General features: G+C 45.0%; 1 protein-coding gene across 6 annotated transcripts in view; it reads right to left on the bottom strand.

Annotated features, from left to right (window-relative positions):
• AFF3 (AF4/FMR2 family member 3) overlaps positions 1–24,570 on the bottom strand; it is a 628,365-nt gene that overhangs the window by 574,570 nt on the left and 29,225 nt on the right. For 3 of the 6 annotated variants that reach the window (XM_030920547.1, XM_030920549.1, XM_030920550.1), the window contains exons 2-3: positions 22,531–22,614; positions 16,033–16,146 (exon numbers count right to left, since the gene is read on the bottom strand). In XM_030920547.1, coding sequence (XP_030776407.1) covers positions 16,033–16,085 — 53 coding nt within the window. In that variant the 5' untranslated portion in view covers positions 16,086–16,146; positions 22,531–22,614. Of the gene's footprint in view, positions 1–16,032; positions 16,147–16,295; positions 16,360–21,669; positions 22,615–24,570 lie in introns of those variants that run through there. The other 3 variants (XM_030920548.1, XM_030920552.1, XM_030920551.1) reach the window with 2 other exon arrangements.

The raw sequence follows: 24,570 nt of genomic DNA, 5'->3' as shown, positions 1-24,570 counted from the left end.
AGAACCTGCTTCTTAGGTAATATAAACCAAACACAAATAGAAAGAAACATTGTTCTACATTTCAAAAAAGCATTACATTTATTTTTCTGTGGACCTGAATACAGACCCTGCCTGCTCTAAAAGTCACGAGGTATAAAGTGTGAACCTATGCTCTGGGGGCTGCTGCTAAGTTCCAGGAAACTCCTTTCACAGCCTCTATCTCAGGGCCACATCAAATACACGTTCATTCACTGGCCTCAACAGTCAATTACCACTCCCTATTTATTTGTAGGTTCACATATTTTTGCCATTTAAATTTTTTCAAAAATCAAAACCTGGCTCAAGTTACAAGTAAAGCTTAGGTTAAAGAAAGCATTCCTGAAACAATTTGTTTTCTGTAAATCAGATAGTTTATTGCCTGGTTCCCTTCCAGTATATATGTGGGCTTTACTCTCCATTCAGAATTTGATTCTAATTTTTAAGCAGCAAAGTCGAATTATTAATTAAAGAATCAGGACATACAAGTATAACGTACTCTCTACATGGTGAAGGCAAACACATACTTTCAATTTCCCTAATATTTTAAACCTATCACATGAAAACTTTAGCCCTTTGGATGGAAACATTTCACTAACTTTCTTCATCAGTCCCCCTTTTTTGCCATAAAAATTCACGAGATAATAAATTCCAATAAAAAGAAAACCACACACTGTAAGGCAGAGATCTTTGATAGCATAAAAGAACATTATCTAATTTAATCCCCATAACAAACCAGTGGCAGTATTATCTCATTTACATATAAGGAACCTGAAGCTCAGAGATGCTGAGTTACTAAAGATGGCACAGCTAGTAAATGGCATGTCAGAATCTGAACCCATTACTGATGGCTCTGAACCCTTTGCCCTTCCCAACGTTAATTCGTGTCTTTCTGGAATTTTGCCAGCCAAGTGTATTTTTTTAACCTAACTTAAAACGTAATGTCTTATTCTCTAAGATTTTTAAAGAAGACATTTAAAGTTGTTTTTGTCATGTTTCAATATGTCCCAATCCCTTAAGCTAAGAACCTAATAGTTTTTACTTTACCCAACTATCTCGTGATATAAATTAAGTCTGTTTACTCTTTCCAGGTCACTGAAGCAATGGTTCTTTCTAGAATTACAGTCATACAGCTAAAAGAGATGGTCTGACTTTGTACAGAACCTAAGAAGAAACAGCAAAATTATCTACATGAAAAAAAATCACCTTACAGACAACGTCAGATGACTTTCATGAGGTAGTTTTACAAATTGTATTGCTGTACCATCATTATTGTTATTAATAAAGCCACATTTAGGTGTTATGGCAGATTTGACCAGATGTGGCAAACAGTTGTTACCATTTTCTTTATCCATAAAATTTGTCAAATTAGAGGTTTTATGGAGTATACAACTAATTAAGAGAATATATATAGGCAGTGTATTTTTAAATACTAACAAAAAGAGCAGGACCTAAAACGACAGTGAACTACAGACAATCCATGCACAGTGAAGCCTGTTTAATTAGAATTGCACTAGTCCAAAATCTATAATAGCTTGAACACAAGGTACTATGTTATTCATTCTGAGTCTGAAGGTTCAAAATAAATCTTAAGATGTTTTTCCATATATACCTCTCTATAGCTGCTGGAGACCATTTACGTGTGTGTGTGTGTGTGTGTGTGTGTGTGTGTGTGTGTATTTGTTTGTTTTTGAGACGGAGTCTCTCTGTGACACCCAGGCTGGAGTACAATGGCACGATCTAGGCTCACTGCAACCTCCGCCTCCCAGGTTCAACTGATTCTCCTGCCTCAGCATCCCAAGGAGCTGGGATTACAGGTGTCCACCACCATGCCCAGCTAATTTTGTATTTTTAGTAGAGACAGGGTTTCACCACATTGGCCAGGCTGGTCTGGAACGTCTGACCTCAGGTGATCTGCCCACCTCAGCCTCCCAAAGTGCTGGGATTACAGGCGTGAGTCACCACGCCCAGCCTATATCACATATATTTTCAGGTTGCATGGGACCTCAGTACTCATGTCCTCCGATTCTGTCATTAAGAGATACATATTATAGGATGGTGGTGACGTGTAGGGGCTCTGGAGGGAGGCTACCTGCATTAAATCCCCAGCTCTACCTTACTAACTATGGGACCTTGGGCAAGTCACCTTGTGCCTCTGTTTCCTTCTCTATAAAATGGGGAATAGTAGAATCCACCCTACAGGTAATGAAGACTAAATGAGATAATACAGACCTGCAAAGGGCTCAGGACACTTCTTAGGCATAAGAAACACAACACCCTGAAGCCAGCTGGCCTAGGTGCCTCTCCAAGGAAAATCTGCCATCAAATGTTAGGACAACATCCTGGGACTCCTTTCTGTCTTTTCTATTTGCAAATAGTTTTTAAAAATCCATTTAAAACAGCCCACAATTAGACAAGCTCACTAATTTTTCCTGGCTATGAACACTCACCAAATTACTTCTCAATCAAAATTACTTTAAATTACAGATAGTACGACACAGATGTATGCCAAAGGGGCATATGTGGTCTTTTAAGTCGTATAATCAAAAATAACTAAAAGAACCTACTAGTTTCCCTTTATAATCTGTTTCCTATTACCCTCTTCTTTGCAGTTCCATTCTGTGAAACTTCCATTCCTCATAGGTATTTTGTTAAATATCGCCCCTACCCACAAGGTTTATCTCAAAGTATCTACACAGATGCCACCCTCGCGTTCTTCCTCTGATTCTGGGCCTGGCCTGCCCACATCTCCTCTGAGGCCTTCCTCCATCAGTTTGCCCATCTTTCCCCTCAAGAGTGGGAACACGTATAGTCGCCCTCCCACCTCCCATCCATTCTTTCACCCCCACTGCCAACTCCATAAAGCAGCCGGCCACGGACCCCACAGGCTCACGGCCTCACCCTCACTGACCTTTCCTTTTCAACCCTCTTCACCGGCTGCTTTCCCTCCCACTGCACCGTGGTGCCTGCAGCCTACTTCTCATTCTCTCCTCCTCTGCCCTAGACAATCTTGTCCAATCTCAAGGCTTTCACCAGCACCTGTATGCTGATAGCGCCCACTTATTTCCATCCTGACCTTTTTCCTAAATGTCAGGATCTTTAGTAAACTTCCTACAGGCAATTTTATATTCATGGTCATGGGCATTTAAATGCAATACATTTAAATCCAAAGGGCTCCTCTTTCCCCACTCAGCATGCTCTTCCTCCTACTTTCCCTAACCTCATCACACAAGCTAAATAGCCTCAAAGCACCCTCATCCCCTCCTACTCAGAAAACGAGTGAATACTGCCTGTGTCATGCCCCCAACAGCTCTCTACTCCCTCTCCTCCTCTCCATCCTCACCAGCCCCGGCTAGTCAGGCCTCACCCCTCACTGACCTCCTGACCTTCAGACATGGCCTCTCACAGCCACCAGACTCATCCACGTACAGTGCCTTCTAGAAATAATAATAAAATGCAAATGTGACCATGTTGCTCCCCTGCTTAAAGCCCTCACGCAGGCCATCATCTACAGGAAAATGTTCGAGTTCCTCAGAAAGCCATGCAAGGCCCTCCGAGAGCTGCTCCCAGCTCTGCTGCCCAACCTCCCATCTTGCCATTCCTGACCTGAATGCCGGGGACCTGAAACTGACCCGCACTGGTCACTGTCATTGTTCACAACTTGCTAATTTTCACCTCTTTGCCTTTCCTTACATTATCGTACCTGCCATATCCCTACCCTGCTCCCAGCCTGGCTAACTCTTATTCTTCCTTTAAGACTGCAATGAGATGTCACTTTCTCTAGGAAATCATCCCTAAAATACCACGCTGGGTCGGGTACCCCTGTATATACTCCACAGGATTTTGGGCAGGTAAAAAGTCTACTTAGACTAATGAAATAATCTGTTCTTATTACCAGGCTAAAGTATAAACATATCGAGGGCTAGAAATGTGGTCTCTTCACTTCTGTGTCTGGCTCAATAAAAGGATGCTCATCTCAACCCAGAAACCTAGAAATCCAGAGGAAGAAAGTTACAAAGAGCAGCTTTAAGTCCTCTATGCTTTAGACAGATTGTGTTACATTATTATATATTTTAGGGCTCTAAAACATAACTTTTTTTTCTTTCTCTCTGCCACCCAGACTGCAGTGCAGTGGCGCAATCACGGCTCACTGCAGCCTTGACCTTCCAGGCTCAAGCAATCCTCCCACATCAGCCTCCCAAGTAGCTGGAACCACAGATGTGCACCACGATGGCCAGCTAATATTTCTGTAGAGATGGGGTCTCCCTATGTTGCCCAGGCTGGTCTCAAACTCCTAGGCTCAAGCCATCCTCCTGCCTCGGCCTCCCAAAATGCTAGCATTACAGGTGTGATCAGCCTGTACCACCATGCCTGGTCTAAAATATGACTTTTGTCCTGCTGAGGAATAAAAGTAAGGAAAAGAAATCAATTTATGTAACTACTTATTTACCTAAATATTAGAAATCAATATACCCTACTTCCTTTCAGACTCCAAAGAATTTTCTCAGGTGTACTGTCCATACTAAAAGATTAAACTCTACTTATTGAAAAAAATTAAAGGAAGTCACTTACAAGGAGTGGTTCTCCAAAGCAGCTATGCCACGTTCTGGGGAAGGAACTACCTTCAATGAAAGGAACACAAATAACAGAGTCCTGGTGGTACCCGCTGAGCTGCCCACTCCCACAGAGACATGCTTCTGCAAAAAACTCAGCACGCTCCAAGTCAGACTCTGACCCGGGCTCCACAATATCCCGCCACATCTGATGATCACTGGTGCTCATGCAGAACAGACTTTATCGGCATCACTGTAACCTGAGTCCAGAGAGGTTAAGGGTTTCATCCTAGACAGTCATACAGCTGGGGCCACAGTTGGCACACCATGGTAAAAACGTGAGACCATCTGATTATCCATCAAAACAGAGAGACTACTACACATAGACACAGATGTGAGTTGGAGTAGTGTAGTGTTCCCATTTCTGATGTTGCCGTCTATTTCCTCGAGATGACAGACAGCTCATATATTTTGTTCAGAGGGCTGCTAGAGCTGTATCCTCCTTTCAGGTGAATCCTCATTTCCACTCCCACAACAGCAGTGGTCCTCAACCTCTTTGGCACCAGGGACCAGTCTTGTACAAGACTATTTTTCCATGGACAAGGGGTGGGGGGATGGTTTCAGGCTGGTTCAAGTGCATTACGTGTATTGGAGACTTTATTTCTATTAGTACATTGTAATCTATAATAAAACAATTCTACAACTCACATAATGTAGAATCAGTGGGAGCCCTGAGTTTGTTTTCCTGCAACCAGAGAGTTCCATCTGGGGGTGATGGGAGACAGTGACAGATAATCAGGCACTGGATTCTCATAAGGAGAAACCTAGACCCCAGACATGCTCAGTTCACAATAGGGTTCATGCTTCTATGAGAATCTAATGCCAGTGCTAATCTGAGAGGAGGCGGAGCTCAGGCAGTAATGTGAGCAATGGGGAGCAGCTGTAAATACAGATGAAGCTTCTCTTGCTCACCCTCCTCCACTCACCTCCTGCTGTGCAGCCCAGTTCCTAACAGGCCCCGGACCAATACTGATCCACAGTCCGGGGACTGGGGACCCCTGCACTCCTTAACAAAAGAGGGGCCTGGCAGGATGTTTCAGAAAGTGGAAGGATCTAAACATTTGAATCCTTAGGACACTGAGAAGGACTGGCAAGGAAAGTCTACCTGCTTCTTCCCAGGATGCTCTGAGCTTCTATTGTAGTAAACTGCAGAGTCTATGGCCAGTGAAGATACCTACTTCACAGCCTGAGATAAGGTCCTCAGCCTCCAACTGCACTTTCTACCTCAGCAGTTCTGAGAAAGGACACCAGAAACTTCCCTGCCATGGAATATGATTGGCGGGACAAGAAGCAAGTGGGCCATGTGGACAACCTACCTTCTTGGCCAAGGCAGGGTCCCAGGGCAAAAGCCCAAACAATGCATCTAAAGGTCAGAACCTACTGATCATCATCAGTAGCTTTTTCTGTTCTTAAGGAACTCCTGAATGTTGCTTCTTAGGACCCAACAGAGTAAACCTCTGAGTCTGACAGTCTTTTTTTTTCTTTTTTGGGGGGGTTGTCTAAATCATCTGTTATTTGTACTACTTATTGATAATCAGTAAACTGTATTTTCTTAAATGTAAAAGAAAATGTATTAATTTGATGACACTAGTACTGAAACAATAATCAAATACTTGCTTATCTCACCACGGGCCTCACCTACCTTCAGGCTTGGGGGCAACTGTTTTCCTCTCTCCTCCCCTGCAATCTGAAGGAAGAGTTAAAACAGTGGAAAGTAATGTTGCATATTACAAGAAACGGTTAAACACAATTAGTCAGATCACATAATGGACTATGATGCATTAAGGCAGTATCATGGCTACCAGGAGTGTAAATACAAACTATGGCCCCAAATGATGCTAAACACGATTGCAAGAACTACGTCCACTAGTTTACGTGTCTCAAGATGGCAAGATTTAAATTTGCCCTATTATTCGTGAAAATTCACCTTTCTTTTCCAAATCTGAAATATCCCCCATTGTTTAAATCCAATCTGGGTTTTTCTTGTCAGTAGCAGTCTTCAATGCCTACTTCAGAGAATGAAAATGTGTGTATGTACACTCATGTGCTTATGTGCATGCACACACCCTCCTTAGAAAGATAAAGTCAATAAACTTCCTGTCAGTATCACAGAATATGCAAAGTCAATTGTGCCATACTTCCTTGCATCATCCATCCTATATGCAAACATTTTTCTAATGAAATAAAACTGGAAGATGGGCGGATCACGAGGTCAGGAGATGAAGACCATCCTGGCTAACACGGTGAAACCCCGTCTCTACTAAAAAATACAAAAAACTAGCCGGGCAAGGTGGCGGCCGCCTGTAGTCCCAGCTACTCGGGAGGCTGAGGCAGGAGAATGGCGTAAACCCGGGAGGCGGAGCTTGCAGTGAGCGGAGATCCGGCCACTGCACTCCAGCCTGGGTGACAGAGCGAGACTCCGTCAAAAAAAAAAAAAAGAAAAGAAAGAAAAGAAATAAAACTGGAAATTACACACAGAAACTGCACTAAGTTTGACACCTAATGGACTCAGATACTCCAGTAAGAGCGCAGAGAGAAGATGGTTAGCCGAGCGGGGATACAAGGTCCCCAACTGAGGTATGTGAAACCTACTCTTGGTTCCATGTAGAGTCTTGAGTTGTGATTTCTCCTCAGACACCAGGAAAGTTGTAATTTGCAACTATGGCCACGGGGTAGAACAATAATTCTGCAAATAGCTGACCCCACCCCCAACACTCCTATCCTCCCCACCCCAGCCCTCCCAAAGAGAGAATGGCTAGGAGAGAATGGGGACATTTGGTCTGAATCCCAGGCATCTACAAGGGTTACTGAGAGATTCTCCACAAATCCAGAGTGTCTGTAAGACTATCCAGTTACTCTCAGCATTTGAGCCTGATACAACAGAAGGTCCCGGGCTTTGAAGGAATGATGAGAACTGAGAGGCTATAAAAAGTGATTAGCCTATTTATTACAAATTGTGTTTACTTAGGTTTTTATGTTTACTTCCCACCGTATCTCCACTAAAATACAATTAATCACCCCCTCACTCATCAGAATTGTATTAGAAAGACTCACAAAAATAAAATAAATACTGCATCTAAATGTAACCGTCAAGCTTTATGGAATTGGACTGTTGTTACACAAAGGTGTCCCCAAAACAAGAAGAAAATGCAAATTTTGAAAGGGCTTCTTTTCAAGGGAAACTTTTATCCATTTAGTCCTTACAAGTCAAAGTTTGGTCTGTGGACCAAAACTATTACTCGGGAGCCGGTTAGAAATGCGGACTCCTGGTTCTATCAGATTAGAATGTATATTTTAACAAGGCTTCTAGATTATTTGGATGCACATGAAAGTTTGAGAAGCACTCCCTGAGTGAGAGCTAAGTATACTGACCTATGCTCTCAAAACTATTTTCTACACTCTGGGTCTTTTCTTCTTCTAGAAGCATTCTTTTTTTTTTTTTTTTTTTTTTTTTTTTTTTTTTTTTTTTTTGAGACGGAGTCTTGCTCTGTGGCCCGGGCTGGAGTGCAGTGGCCCGATCTCAGCTCACTGCAAGCTCCGCCTCCCGGGTTCCCGCCATTCTCCCGCCTCAGCCTCCGAGTAGCTGGGATTACAGGCGCCCGCCACCGCGCCCGGCTAGTTTTTTGTATTTTTAGCAGAGACGGGGTTTCACCGTGTTAGCCAAGAGGGTCTCGATCTCCTGACCTCGTGATCCGCCCGCCTCGGCCTCCCAAAGTGCTGGGATTACAGGCTTGAGCCACCGCGCCCGGCCCTTCTAGAAGCATTCTATGTGAAAACAAATATATTTTGAAGTTTTAAAACAAAAATAGATTATTTCCCAGAACTGGTGGTGATCCACTACAGTAAAGCCTCTATCTAAACTGCCAGGTAACTAATTAACACGTCAATGAACACTGACTGAAATTCTGTTCTGTCACTTCATAAGGCAGGTAAACAGTACAGAGATGACAAGAAAAATGTAAGACCAACAGACTCACATCATGGTCCTCTAGGGAATTTTCGAAAACTAATTTCCTGCCCATAAAAAAGGAAAAATAAAATTATTTCCAGTATCAAGTTAAGCACATAACTCTCTAAATGGAGTTGCTATGTTAAAGTGGTCTCCAAATTACAGTCATTTTTGTTTACCTCTGCTCACAATGAGCCTCCTGGGAAGAAATTATGTGAAGAAGTTTAAGTACCCTCTATGCCTTTCTCCACAGGTGAGTGGGGAAATTGCAGAGGGAAAATACACAAGTGAATACAATTAATGACTTCTGCACTCTTTGATTCCTGCTACCCTGTGAGGGGAATGATCACAGAATGCTGAAGCTGGAAGGAATCTCGGAGATAGCCTATTGCTGCCGCTCTGCTTAACCAGGAATGTCTTTCTACAAAGACAGGTAATTGCTACCCTTTGAGACAGCCCACATCACATCACTGTTAAATGCTCTCACACCCACTGATCTTATTCGTGCCCTTGAGCAACCCAGAACAATTCTATTCCCACTTCCCAGCTAAATGCCTTCAAACACTTGAGGCCCTATCACATCCCAGGTGTTAGTTTCCTTAGATTCAACCCATTTAGTTTCTTGGACTGGGTGGTGTCCTCTTACTCTGACATAAACACTGTGTATTTTGTTTCTAGTGAAACTAAATTATAATTAGCCTGACATAATTTAATGAGACCCACAGTGCCAAATGAAGTCATTCGATGTAATGGTTGGTAATGCAATACATTCTCAGTGAAACATAAAAGATTATGTAATGGTTAATAGATCTACATATGTTAGTAGTACAACCATAAGTAAGAGCATATTTGTCTGCTGGACTATGATGCATGACTGACAAAAGCTACCAACCTCTGCTCAAAACCGTCCCAGGGTCCTATAGTCAGAGACAGAACGCTGCACCGCATGGACTGCTGAATCAGACCTCATGCGGCCTTTCTGTATCCTTCCTTATTTATGAAAAAGAGACATTTTTAAGAAAGCAAAGGATATAGAAGAGCTACATTTGGCATTCAGAGCAATTGACACTTTTATTACTTAACATCACAACCTTATGAGGTAGGCCAGTCTAAGTGCTGTCATTTTATAAGTGATTAAACCAAGACTGAGAATAGGAAATGAGAAAAATCATGAGCTGCCCAGGGCCAAACAGAAAGCAAGGTTGGAGCCAACTGAATTCAGAAACCTCAATTAAATTCCAAGACAAAAGGGAACAGCCGACATTGAAAATAAGTTTTATGGATTTCACTTTGAAATAAAGCAACAACAAAAAAATTATGTTACCATTAAATGATATTAAAATCGTCTTTTATGGCCTTGATTTTGTCACCAAGGCTTTATTCCCAAAAATTAAAATTAAAAAAAAATCAAACAGGCAAATCTATTCCAGGTTAAAAATTCCACTTACACACAAAATCTTGCATTCCATATTGAGAGGTTTTCTTTTTTCTTAATTTACCTATTACTTTAATCGGTATTAAGCCAAAGGCCCTCGTTCAAGTTGCTCGTCACTGATTAGACCCATTGTGGTTAATTAACAAGGACATTCTCCCAAAATAGATTCTTAGCATTTTAAAACCCTCCTACATTTTCACAAAAGAGAATCTGGAACATAGGAAGGAATCATTTCCCCACACACAATACTCATCTTCATCGTCATCCAAAGACATTTGGTTAAAAACCCATCCGCACATTAATGCGCACCCTCCCTGGGCTCCTCCTCCCTGGCATCCTCTGGGGCCCCAGCCCAGCTGGAGTCCCCAAGTTCTTGGCGCCCTGAACTAACCAGTCTCTCCACCCGGCTTTCTCCAAAACATGCCCCACACAAGGGCTGAGCTCCTCCACAGCACATGCAACACTCCACTGCTTCCCATCGAGGCCCCCTGCCTCCTCCAGGCTGACGAGCACAGCCCAAGCCTTGGAAGCCACTCTTCTGAGAAGCCTTTGCCTTCTTGTATCTGCGGAGGCCCTTCCAGGTGCACGCTGAGGGCCAATGAGAGCCAGGCAGTCAACTACAGGGTGATCTTTGGCCAGTGTGAGCAGGCGCAGCTCCCAGGGCTGCTGTCTACCAATCAGCTCCAGGACACCTGGGGCTCGGAGAGGTGCACTCTCCTTCTGCCCTTTCTTTGTGCTCTGCTTTGACCCCTAAGGGCTGACCAAAAGGACAGGAATAGGCCTTAAAATGTTTCCTTTACTGCCGCTGGAGGAAAGGGTAGAGGCACCTGAAAGTCAAGATCAGGGATCTGTAGCATTTTCTGGCACTATGAAGGGAAGTCTAAGAAGGCCTGGAGGAAGCCGTCCACTGACCTGCGCATGTCCCCCGGCGGTTGATTTGAAGACAAGCAAAAGCGTCAGTGGGCACTACTGGGCAGCACCCTCAGGGAGACTAAACTGCTAGTGGCTCTGGGTCCTTCCCTGCCTGTGTTAGCCCACCTTCACCAAACCAGATCCACACTTTATTCCCTCCACGTTTCTACTCACAGTCTTACCACCACATGGTTTTCCTCCTTTCCATTTCCTCCTGAAATTCTACCCCAGGACCCATTTCAAATGCCACCCCACCATGAATATCTTAGTTTCAACAGGATGTGCCCATGCCCCTCAAATGGGCAGTGTCAGCCTCGGATTGCAGGTATTTATGGGTATGGCTTATTCTCCTATTAAGTTCCTGAAAAACACACTCTCCTTTGCATCCTCTACAGCAGGGTTTTCTAAACTGCAGGTTGCAGCCTATGAATGGGAAATTTAAAAGAAAGAGAGAAAGAGAGAGAGAGAGAGAAAGGAGGGAAGAAAGAAAGAGAGAAAGGAAGGAAGAAAATAGGAAACATCCAAGTGTATCACACATAGTAATAAGCGTTATTTCATGATGCTCGTTTCACTTACGTGTATGCATGTACAAGGGGTGGTAGGTGGCAATATTAAATGTGTATTTGTTACTGGGGGTCATGGTCTGAAGCATTTGGAAGTCACTGCCCTAATGGTACTTCTGCTCTGCTCTAATATTCTGTGAATGATTATTGAATTGAACAGGTTGATGAGTATGAAATGATCCATGTATTATAACTTCAAAGGCTCCAACTTAAAGGAATATAAAAAATAATGCCTATCTGAACAAAAGTGTGTGGATTCTGGCTTATATGAAGTTATGGAGGAACGGGGTGAGTGGTAGGGAAGATCAGAATACCTATTATACTATTGTATGTTGATAGACTTTCTCTCCAATGACTAAAACATGTTAACATTTAAGGAAGGTGAAATACAAGTTCATTTTGGAAAACTTTTCTCACTCACTGAAACTACCTCATTACTACAAAGTTCCGCATCTTTAAAATATGCAGTATAGGTAATTCCACCATGATGCATAAAAGGATCTTTCAGAGACACCATGAACGCCCTTGTTCAAGTTTTCTTTGCCCAAGATGCCTCCAAGTACTCTCAATACCCCCACCTACACCATCTGTCTTCCAAGACTTAGTTCAAAGGCCACCTATTTCATGGAAGCCTTTTTCCTTTTTTTAACTCAATTTTTCCTCTTTCCATCCTCCACCCAAGTCCCAAATGGGGTCTCTGTTCTGAATCACCAGTGTTGAAAACTTTCTTTTTCATGTGTGTACTCGTCTTAATTTCCTCACTAGACAATAACACTAGCATGTACAACCTACGCCTTACTCACCCTTACGTCCCCCACAGCAACCGGCACAAGGTCTTCTACTTAAGAGATGATCAATAAATATTTGTTAAATGAATTAAATGAAAGCAACAGTCAGCCTGTTAAAAGGGATGGTCATTATTTTAAAGGCCCTGAGGAATGCCTTATATGTGTAGCACCTAATCAAAAGCTGGTGGACCACAGAAGGAGGACCAGGGAGTGGAGGGGGCAGCCTTGCGCCTCTGCATATCTGCCCCCATAAACTCACGGAATGCCCACTCTTCAAGACTCTACAGAACAAAGCTAGTGTCGGGTGCTGAATGAGTATCTTCACCTTTTTCCAAGTCCTCCAGTCTTGCTTCAAACCAGAAACTGGAAGTGGAAATAGAGGTGGAAATTAGGGCTATACTTTTCAACTTTAAGGTATGGCTGAAAAAGTTGAAACGGCCATCCGGATAATTTAGGCTCAAAAAACCCATCCTGAAAAATAAGTATGGATGTTTCTGAGCGAAAGGAAGAGTGTGCAAGAAGGCAAAGGAGGTAGTTCTTGAATCATCAATTGATTGTGTGTATTGATTATATTCAACAGAACTGAGCTTTTCCCTTTATATCTTCTATACAGTCCTTTTAGGACACTTTCTGTGAGTGTAAGAATAAACTAGCTCAGATCAAAGCCACACTCACAACTAATAAATTCCAATTTGTTCAATTGGAAAATGATGTCCATCAATTAGAAAAAGTTCTTAGGGATTAAAATAAGATTCTCTTTTGCCATTAATCTGTACCTCCTCCTTCCCCCTTCAAAAGTTTTTCTATGATGAATCAAAGAAAGAAGCTTTCAATGGTCTTTAAAATATATATTGCTGTAATACAGTAAGTCATAATTAACAAGTATACTTTCCTAACTGTGGTGTTTTATTTTCAAATTTCTAATTTTAATACCATTTAGGGCTCTAACTCTCTCTTTGACATTTTAGCAGAACCATAACTTCCAATCCATCGAGGTTTTGTTTTGTAATTAATTTCAGAGCTGTCCTTATAGACTGAGAGACATTTGAAGTACTCTAGAAAATGGCAATTGTCTGACTGGATTTGAAGTCAGATCGTTGGGCTTTGAAGCTAATTTCTGGTTGAAATATGGCTGCCCCATTTTTAGATGTGTGACTCTGGGCAGGTTACCCTATCTCCCCATCTTCAATTTTCCTATCTATAAAATGGAACTAGTAACAGTATTTGCTTTATAAAGTTGTGAAGATTAAATGCGCTAAAACATGTAATGTACCCAGAACAATGTCTGACAAATAATAAGTGTTCAGTAAATTTTAGTGTTAAAAAGTCTGCTGTCATCTGTTTTATGACCTCAGTAAAGTCATTTAACAGTTCAAAGCTTCTATTTTCTTATCTATAAAATGGAACTACTACCACTTACTCTTTCCAGGATTAAGAGATTCAAATAAGAAAACAATGGATATGAAAATACTGGACACACAGAAAGTACTCAAGTATTAGTTATTTTGAACCATCTATAAGCTTAAAAATAAACCATAAACTTAAAAATTTACATAAACCATAAAACTGAGAACATAGCATCCAAAAATTCATCTGTGAGAAAATGTCTAAACATGTTAGAAATACATACTCAAGTTTGGTTTTTCTTCAACTTATCAGAAACACCTAAGTTTTTGTAAAATGTAATTCTACATCTGTAAAACTAGAAACCCTCCAGGTCAAGCCAAACTGTCCTACTATATTGTGATCAAGAAAGTCTGCATGCTTTCATAAGCCAAAACTCGATGCACTGATTAAAATATGATTGCAGGTACATCAACTTTTCAAAAAACATGTTTCTGCTTTCTGTAATAAATGTACTGTAGCGAATGTTTTCAAGTCAATTCAACAGATATTCATTCTGTGACACTGCTCCAGGGTAATTCAGCTGGAAACTAAGGCTGCAAAAGGACACAGAGCTCAGGCTCTGTGCAGGAAGACCCCACAAATTATGGCTGATAATCTCAAAATGTTACTTATAAAAGTCATAAGGGGGTTCGCTTTGAGTCAGCAAGCAGACAAGCAGCATAAAAATATACCGAAACAGTAAGTTCTTCCCTTAGACTGAAAAACTGCCTTTTAAAAGCAAACAGCATTTTAAAAGTACAGTTGCCTATTTGGAAAGCTATTGAATTTGCGCCAGAAACCAACATTTCTAAATGTAAACCTATAAAATAATAGGTATCTGTAAATGAAAGGCTGAAATAACCCAGGAGCAGCAACACAGTAATTAGCAACTTTTACAGAGTCATAACAGGTTTCATATTCTTTCTGCCCTGGCTCTTTGAAGTTTCAGTGCAATATGTAAAAGTTTTATTACATTAGGGCTCGTCCTTGTGTGTTTTATAGGCACCAACATTAGGCAGAGCAAGCTGTACTTACTCATCATAGGATCTTTTATAAGAAACCGATCGATAATGTGCTAGCTTTGTGTCCAGTTTATTTTGTTACACCTGTTTTTAGGAAAATAAAAGTCACTGGAAACCTAAATCACAGAAAATACACACAGATCTACATATCTATATGAGTTAAAAATCATAAAGCAGTTTAGCTTTAAAATTGTACATTGCATATTCATGTGCACACCACTTGCAGTTGTAGACACATATGAACTCTTTACTGAATTAAAGCAAAAGGAAAAAAAAAAAAAAAAAAGCTCAGCTCTACAATAAGCGATTACCAGAGGCAGAACAGAGTGCAGTTAATATGCTTGTTCCAGCAGATGTTCATCCCCGTAAATATTAAACATAACACAAGTTCCTCCAGGAATATGCAGGCAGTAATTTTACCACCTGAATAGTGCTAGTTGGAAACATTTAAGAGATAGTGGGGGGTGGGGGGGGGGCGCAGAGAAAGAAGGGGGAATAACAGGGATATTGAAGCAGCCAATGGGATTTTTAAGACACCCGCAACTGGAATTAAACTGCTTCCAGCGGCGATTTACCTACAGCAGCTCCCCAGTGTGAGATCCCCGAGAAACGGAACCTGGAGTGCCCCCCGGGCTGCGAGCTGTGAGCGTGGCATAAAGGGATACCTGAGGCGCCCGGGTGGGGTGGGGAGGAGGAGTGCAACTGTGACGAGGTGTGAAGAAAGGGCCCAGAGGAATTGTGAACCCCGAGGCAAGGAGTCTCCCTGGGCTAAGGCCTCTGGAATTCCCGCACGGAGAAACACTCGTTTCCTGCCCTGGGTGTTCACTTTTCCATCTCGGTGGAAGTGGGTGGGAGAGACAGAAAGGATGCAGCCGAGACCGGGAGCAGGCGGGGAGGCTGGAGCATCCTCTAAGGGCACTTCGCAGCAGCACCAACTCCAGGGGGTCGCTGGTGCCAGCCGGAGGAGGGAGGGGACGCAGTCGGAGGGAAAGGAAGTGAGAGGAGCAGGAGGCCCACGGGTGGATCCCCAGGCATTAGTGACACAGTCTTCAAATCGCTTCTTTTCCTCCCCACGGCTGCGCTCTGCCCCTGGCTACCTAGATCACCCGCTCCTGGGCTGGGGCGGGCTGCCGCGAGGGAGGGGGACAGGAGAGAGGGAAACAGACGGGACAGGCGGCCACGCATCCCCCCACAACCCAGGGAGGCAGGAAAGGGCTGGCGAGGCAGGTGCCCCCGACCCACCCCACCCCCCACGGCGGCCGGCAGCCCGCATCCCCCGACCCAGGTGAGGACGCGCGGGCCGCCGCGGCTGCTCCCGCCCGCCCGAAGCGGCCGGCACGGGGACTTACCACAGCGACTCGAGGTCCCATTCCTGGAGCAGGGCTAAGTCGAAGCTGTCCATGGTGGGAGGTGTCAGCGCCACCGCCGCCGCCGCCGCCGCCGAGGCTCGGGCCGCCCGCGCGCTGCAACGAAAGGCGCTGCTCAAGGTGCATCCCAGCCGCGCCAGAACGGCCGCCGCCCGTCCGCCGCCCGCCCCCGGGTCGGGGCTCCCGGCGCCCCCCGCCCCCGACTCCGGGCCGGCCGGGCTGGCGGCAGCGGCCGGCGCACTCACCCGTTCCCCGGCTTGCGCGCAGGCACACTCACGAGAGAGCGGCGAGCTCGCCGCGCCGCGCCGCGCCGCGCCGCCGCCCCCCGCCCCCCGCCCCCGGCCCTGCGCCCGCCCCTCCTCCCCTCCCTCGCGGCGGCCCGGCCCGCTGCAGCCGCCGCCGCCGCCGCCGCCGCCGCGGTGCTCTGCGCCCGCCCGCCTCTTTCTCCTCCGGGAGGCGCGTGTGCGCGGGCGAGGCCGAGGCGCGCGCGCGCCGTGAGCCCCGCGCCGCGCCCGCCCCGCGCGCCCCTGCACTCCCCACGCCGCTCCTCGGGGTCCCGCGGCGCTCGCAGGCCGCACCGCCCTGCCGCCCCTCTCTCGCCGCCCTCGCGGTCCGCCCGCCCCTCGGCAGGCCCGGGGTGTCCGGGGCGGCCCTGCGAGCGGGACTGAGCGGCGAGGCGGCGGCGCCGAGTGCGGGGGGGATGCGGAGTCGTGCTCGGCCCTGCCGCATCCCTCGGCCGCCCGCCCGCGCCCGGCCCCGCCCGGCCTTGCCCGGGTTGCACGCACTTCTCCCGCGGCCCAGAATCCACTTGACCCTGCTGGGGGCTCCCGCTGGCGGCGGACCCGGGTGGGTGCGGGGGAATTCCCCGGCCCCCCAGGCGCGGGGAGAGTGAGCTGTGCCGCCCGCTGCAGCGCCCCAAACAAACCGTTTTTGCTCTCCGTTGCGGTTTGGCCTCCAGTGGGGGTCTCACCCACCCTCTAGCTGGCCAGCCCTGAAAACCAACCTCCTTTCTTTTTATTTCTTACGGGGAAGGGGGACAAACTGGCCTCCGGGTGTCGACTTCAAACTTGCCGCCTGTCTCCGGTCTGGAAAGGCAGGTGATCAGCTAGAAGGGTGATTAAGAGTATCATCGTGGCTCCTAAAGAGTAATAATAACCTCCCTCATTGTACAGACAGCTCTTCCCCTGGCTTACTTTTTTAGACATGCTGAGAAGCTCATGTCTCCATCAGGGCCGTACCTCTGCTTCTCCACAGCTGGCCTAGAACCGGAAGCCCCTCCAAGGCCCCCTGACTCTCCTGACCTCTTGGCCAGAGCTCCGAATTCTCACCAGGGATTCCCCAGAATTCCTGGAGAGCAGCTCCGAGCCCTGCAGTTATGCCTCACCACGCGAACCAAACCTCGCACTCCCCGCCAAAAGGGAGTCCCTTCCAAGCACTCTCCCCTTTGTTCCTTTTTCTGGACAAGAACCGCTGACTGGAGCTGCCAGAAATGTAACTCCTGGGTGCGAGTGACGGGATCCCTCCAGCGTCAAGCCGAAGAGTCACCCTCTCACTTCACCCACCTCGGAATGAGGATTCACAAACTCAATTCAGGACACAGGTAGAAGACCAAAAGGCCAATGAGTAGTCTTCTTTCCTATTTGAGATTGGATTTCAGAATGCTCAGCCTGGCTCCCTTCTTCCCCCGGCTCTGAATCAGTCCTTTCTTCATTAGCATCCATAACTAATGTGCAAAATGTAAAACGCTAAATTAAGGCAGAGTCAGCATCAACATAGTCTGAGAAGAATGGAATTGTTATTTTACAAGCTGATAACTCTCAGCCCTTAAAAACCCCTCTGATTAGCTGAAGGTAGCAAGAAGGTTAGGAAAAAACATGGAGAATATGAATATAGGGGGAAAAAGTACAGGTGTGAAGGGCTGGCTGCCCAAATCCCAGTGCACAGTGTATTTGGGAAAAGGAAAAAGAAAAAAGGAAGAAAATCTGTCCTTCTAATATCCCCTTAGCATACGCCTTGTTGGAAATGTTTGCTTTGGCGAAAGTGAGATCGAGACACTGAGACAGCATTCCCAGGAACAAAGGCTGGGGGTGGAGGGTGGAGGAGGGAGCAGGAACAGCCCCTGTCTGGAAGAACTGCAAGTTCTGAGGCCTGAACAAGAAGTGTGTCCTGTTCCCGTGCTCCTGGGTGCAGCTGGGAAGCTTCTTCAGAAAGGAGACCTCCCGGCCCTCACCGGGATCTGGCTTTCCTTCCCTTCCCACCACATCTGTTTATACAAAGGAGGGCCGCTGAAGGACAAACATAACCGTGTTTACTGCGAGTCCCATGCTGGGCTTGGAGCTCAGATACAGATTTGCCCTCACCATGGAGGCTGAAGATAAATAGATGATCCCAGAAAAGGAAAGAGGGAAGGCTCTGGGATGGTATAGAGCTGGTTGAGGAGTTTACTCATGAAAGGCCTCTCCCGAAAAGCCATGTAGTAACGGGCAGATTTACATTTGAATTTAAACTCTGGTGCCTTGTGTTAATATATGAGAGTGTGTGCACCTCAAGCAATTGCAAGGCGGGTATTTAAAAATGTTTCTTTAGGAATAGCCACGATTTTCTGTTTGGGGCCTCTAACATGGGGATAGTTGGATTGATTATTTCCAGTGTTATGGTTTTGTCTAATAGTGTCTTGGAGAATGAGGGCTTTTGAGGAAACCCAAATAATAGTTGCAGATCCTGTCTTTTACTAAGCTGTCATGGAGATAAATCCAAAATAGTTTTTACAAGTAAAATGTAAAACAGTTAGTGAGAGCCTTTATGGGAGATCTTTATTATTTATCTGGTTTATGAAGATGTTCCTATTATCCTCCAGCCTCTGGGTACGCAAACCAAAATGAGCACTTAATCTAGTTGTCAAAATTTTAACTCCTTAATACTAAGCAAAAAAAGGGTTTGGACTTTTGGGGATTAGAATGTCAGAACTAAAAGGGAAGTTTTTTATGTAAAAGAGAAAGAGACTAAAAATAAAAAATTTAGAGTGATGTTTTCTATGAAGCTGCCTTAGCTTTTGCTCATCCTATAGTGCTTGTGACCTGAGGGGCTTTTCTCCCCACATGGATGCAAGCAACACCCCTGGGAGCCGAATCAAACCCCCAGCAAAGGGGAGGGCTGCTGGGGGAAGCTGCTGAATGAGAGGAACTGCTTGGCGTCCTGGGTCAGATTGGTGGGTTGGTGTAGACTAAATGTACCAAAGAAAGGGACTAATAAATGAGTCCTGCTCAGTCTGGGGCCCTACTCACATTCTGCCAACCTAGAGCTGGAAGCCTCCTAAATAGACCCAGAAGCAAACGTATGGCATGTAAGATCTCCCTTCAGATATGATTTGATAGAAGAGAAGCCTTACATGGCTTTAACTCATGCCTTATTCTGAAGACTCAGCTGCAACTCAGAGGTCGCTTTTGTAACCAAGTGGAATTTTTTTTCTCTCTCTCTTTATAATCCCACCATTCCCCTAGAAAAATATGTCTGGCCAAAAGCTGGCTCTGCAGGTGGTCCTGCTGGAAGGTGATAGGAGCAGCATCAAGCTGCCTCAGCCCCTACAGCATCTCCTCCAGCTTTGTCCCTAAGGACACCATTCTCTCCTGTTCCAGCAAAGCTGCAGACGCATCACTCCATCTGCTTCTCCTTCCAGAGGCTTCTTGGGTGTTTGTAGCTGTATCCAGAGATTGCAGGATAAACCCTCTAGGCTTTCTCCTTGCAAATTACATGCTAATATGTCCAGCTCCAGGACAGCATAGATTTTAGATCCACCCAGGAGTTCTTGTGTCTTCAGACCTTTCCCTCCCTCTCCACAGGTATCTCTGAGTGGTTCTAACCTAGGATTCGAGGTGCCTTTCTTTCTGTATTTTTTTCATCATTCACCAGGTCCCGAGCAGATGGTGTGGCTGTGCTGGCTGTCATCACTCCTCCTATGTTTCCATGGAAACATGGGGCATAGGGACCATCTCCGCCTTGGGCTCTCTGACAGTATCCTCTGGTGAAGAACTTCAGTACTCATACCCCTCCCCCCAGCCTGTCCGCTGTCCTAGGGAGTTGGAGACCTTTCTGGGGCCCTGGGAGCCAGGGTCATTTCAGAGATCATCTAAGGACATACTCCCTGCAAATTGTTGTGAACTGGCTGGGAAAAAGAGGGAGGGTAGAAAGGGGGCCAATACCCCAGTCGAGGGCTGAGACCTGTTTTAGATGGCAACATATTTGGACTATCTGTTCTTACACCCAGCTTCCATAATAGCTGATTATTGCCCAGATGTCAAAAGAGATGCTCCTAGGGTTTCGTCTGCTCATCAGACAACAGATATTTATTGAATGTAAGTAGTTGCTGAGATTTTATGCTTCACTGACATTCTATCCCCTGAGAATGAATGTTCCTGGGAATGTGCATTTTTCTTTCTTTCTTTCTTTCTTTCTTTCTTTCTTTCTTTCTTTCTTTCTTTCTTTTTCTTTTTCTTTCTTTCTCTTTTTTTTTTTTTTAACAAAACCAGGTTTTTCCCTAAGGAATGCACCTTCCTCAAAGTTTCCAGCATCCTCCTGCCTACATAATTCACTTATATAGTCACTATGACATTAATTAGATTCAGAAGTCTGTGGAAACAGCAGAGCTCGGCAGGGTCAGAGGGCAAGCAGGGCAGAGAAAAGAGAGGGGAAAATGAGCCCTGGGAGAGGGGAAGGAAGTGGAGGGAAGTTTTTCATGCCCTTCAAGTTCCAAATAAAACAAAGATAATTCCAAAAGTGGTCAGCCACTATAACACTGCTTAGAGAATTAAAGTGTTAACAAATTGAAGAGTGCTTTAAAACAAAATGGATGGGGCATAAGCGTGTATGTCCTGATGTTAGTTCCTCCTTATACAGCTGGTACTAAAGGATGGTGGGTGAAGCTTACCACATTTTAAAAAGAAAAAGGCACACATATTAAGTTGAAAATGCAGGCAGGAAGGACATTTTTCATAAAAGCGGATCAGAAAAGCATCTCCTATCACAGATCATGTATTTTATGCCATGCTGACCTATGTTGGGGGATATCTCATTATTTTGTGATATGAGAAGATCCCTTGATGCTGGTAACAAGAACCAAGAAGACTTAAATCTTAATATCCCCACAGGTTCTTTGTCATTCTTCTTCAAGATGTGCCCTGGCCATTCATGCAAGTTTCAAGGACTCTCAACCTGTTGAGAATAGAAGATAGCTAATCTTATCATTAGCAAACATGTCTATATTACTATCAACTGGGTGCTGTTCTAAAGTATCAACTCCATTTAGTCCTCCCAAAAGTACCTGAGGTATGTGGCCATTGTTTTTATTTTGCAGGTGAGTATGCTAAGGAACAGCTAAGTGTCACAAACCAAAGCATGGCAGTTCAGGAATTGGTATGGCATTCCTGGTAGCTGTGATACCATACTCCACCTCCCACAACTTTTGCCTTAATTATGTATAGCATTGGCGCATTCTCATGCTCACAGGCACTGAAATAATGAAAGTAATACAGGCCCAGTCAGAAGGTGAGAGAGAGCCCTCTACCTCTCTCTGCAATTCTCTTCCCATCTAGTTTTGCCCCTTGAGTTCTGCCATAACCACACCTGGAGTGAGGCACTCCTTGTCTCTAGCCTCAGCGTCTTCCTTTGCAACATGAGAAGACTGGATTGGATGTTCTTTGTCTCTGTCAGTTTTTGTCTCTGACAGTTCTGAAATGTTAGAGTTCTGTTTTTTCAGTTGTTCTTCCTGAGCACTGCCAGACAGGAATCCCTGGAGTATGTCAAGAGAGTCATAAACCTTTTCTTGTTTAAAGGTAGGACCTCCTTCTTGGCTTAAACAAATCCCAAGGTGTTGGTCTCCTTCAAACAGGAGTGCTGTGCCATCTGTGAAGTATTAACAGACGGCAAGAGGAACGTGTTCAGGAAGAGGACACTTAGCTTAGGTCTGGGGGAAACATGGGGAAGAAGTCACAACACAATTGTGGATGTCAGGCTCTTTTCTCTGGGGCACCAGAGAGTATCCAAGCATGGATTGGTGGTCCCCATGCAGCCCTCGGAGGAAACCGAAGCTGCAAATGCAGCAATTAGGGCTTACAGCCTGAAAATGGTGACATCGCAAAATTGCATCTTAATGGGTAAAACATTGATGGTGAAAGGGCCGCAGAAGATCTCCACAAGGTCCTTCAGGTAGAGGCATCTCCCACTGCTCAGAGTCCTGCTGGAGGTCCCCAAGTCCCAAACGAGAAGAAACAGAGAGCAGAATTCACCTCATCAGGAGCTTAAGATAAACAAGTTCATGCAGCAGACATGGCTGGCTGCCCGCCCAACATCCATCTGCACTTGTCCTTGATAGCAAAACCTGAGTCTGATTTGGGGAAGTCACAAGCCCAGCTCACATACCTGTATTTTCCAGTCTCTCTTATTGCTAGAACCGGGCATGTTACTCAGTTTTGGCCAATAAAATACCTGTTTATGTCAGCCAGGATTTCTCAGAATGTTTTGCTTCCATGCAGTAGACACCACCCCTTCCTCTAGGTCACTTTCTTCTTCCTGTCCAGAAAGGTGGAGAAGCCATCATGGATTTTAGGAGCAAAAGCCACAGACTAAAGTTGGCAGGTCCAAAGTTAAAAGGAGTCTAGCTTCTTGATGACTCTGCTTCATATAACCCTACCGTCTTTGGACCATCCTACCTAGATCTGGACTTTTAGGAATAAAATAAGACCCTATGTGGCTAAGCCACTCTAGCAGTGTTTGAATATGGCAGTTAACCCACTGGAGAAGTCACAGTCCCTTAAGTGTGCCCCGCACATTGCCGTGTATAGTCAAGTCTACCAGCTATCCCAGCCTATATGCCCCAATGAGGGCAGCACTACCGAAGAATTAAGTGTGATTTACAAAAACCTATGATTACTTCCTTACATGTAATCTTGACTTCTGAGTTCACTCCAATTGTAAGCAAGTTAATTAATAAGAAACTCATGCTCAATTGTCTGAAGACTGATTAATCTGGCTCCAGGATTTTTTGAATAGTCCATATTATTGTTTCTTTATTTTCCTGTGATTTGTTAACCTGGTTAAGTTGCTGTGACATCCTCACAGGGATACTAACAGATTGCATTTACGAAAAACAGTGTAGGAATAATAATAGTCAGCCTCTCTTGTGTCCTTGCCACATACACAAAAATATGCATGTTTGAGAGTTTGTCATTGTTTCTACCAATAAACTAATTATCACTGTATGAAGCTGATTTACTTCAGAAGTAGTTTAGGAAAACAACTAATTAAGTGCAGTATGTTGAAATATAAACTGCATTACAGGGTTAGAACCCTATAATAAGATCACAGAAGCTTGAAAGTTGGGAGAAGCCATCGAGTCTCTCTCTAGCTAACCTCCTACCCATTGCAGCACTTCCCTCCATATCAACCCTGCTATGGCTAGTGTCCACGTGAATGTTTCCAGTGGTAGGGAGTGCACTCTCTGAAGAGCCTCCCTATTTTATTTTTCAGGGGCTCAACTCTAGCCGGAACAACACTCTTCCTTATATTTATGGATCCCAAATTGATTTCCCTTGTACCTTCTTAACATAACTCAGGCTCACAGTAAGCATGCAATTAGAGCTCAGCTTTGCTGAATTCCTTCTATTGCATATATTGAGACTTACGGGCTCAAGTATTTCCTCAGCACTCTGGTAGAAAGAAGTCTTTGCTCAGTGGAATACCATACAGAGAGGGGGGAGCCAGTCTCTCAAGAGGAGCTCATGGCCATAGAGATGAGAGAAACCCCACCTTCTTCTAATTTGTAGTTGGTTTCTCAGAAGAAGGGAGCTTCATAAAGAAGTTGGAGCTGGCCACAAGAAGGAAAATGCCCACTACAAGATAGGAGGCAGGAAATCCCTGGAAAGAAAGATACCTCCCTGCTAGTTCGCAAGGAAGAGGCTGGGCCAGGCGTGGCGGCTAATGCCTGTAATCCCAATACTTTGAGAGGCTGAGGCTGGAGGATCACTTAAGCCAGGAGTTCAAGACAAGCCTGGGCAACATGGTGAGACCCTGTCCCTACAAAAAATAAAAAATTAGCTGGCTGTGATGGCACATGCCTGTAGTCCCAGCTACTCAAGAGGCTGAGGTGGGAAGATACCACTTGAGCTCAGAAAGTCAAGGCTGCAGTGAACTGTGATAGCACCGCTGCACTCCATCCTGGGTGAAAGAGTGAGACCCTGTCTCCAGTGGAAGAAAAAAAGAAAGAAGCTGCACAATGGGAGGTAGAAAGCAGGAGCCCAAGGTCGTGAGAGGAGGAAAGTGAGTGAAGGAAGGGGCTCTGATTAGAGCTACAGGCCGGAGGGCCTGCCCTGCTCCACCACTATCAATAGAGGGAGCTACTCTTTCCGGGGATAGCTCCCAGTGTTTTTCCAAAGCTCCTACTCACCTGTGATGCTTATTATAATTCTATATACTTGGCACAGACAGTTACAATTTTATGAATTTAGCATTGCGTTCTGTCACTCTCTA

This window comes from Rhinopithecus roxellana, chromosome 17 (genome assembly GCF_007565055.1).
Source record: "Rhinopithecus roxellana isolate Shanxi Qingling chromosome 17, ASM756505v1, whole genome shotgun sequence".
Lineage (NCBI taxonomy): Eukaryota > Metazoa > Chordata > Mammalia > Primates > Cercopithecidae > Rhinopithecus > Rhinopithecus roxellana.
Note: the sequence above shows the minus strand (reverse complement) of the source record. Positions and strands in the feature narration are given on the sequence as shown.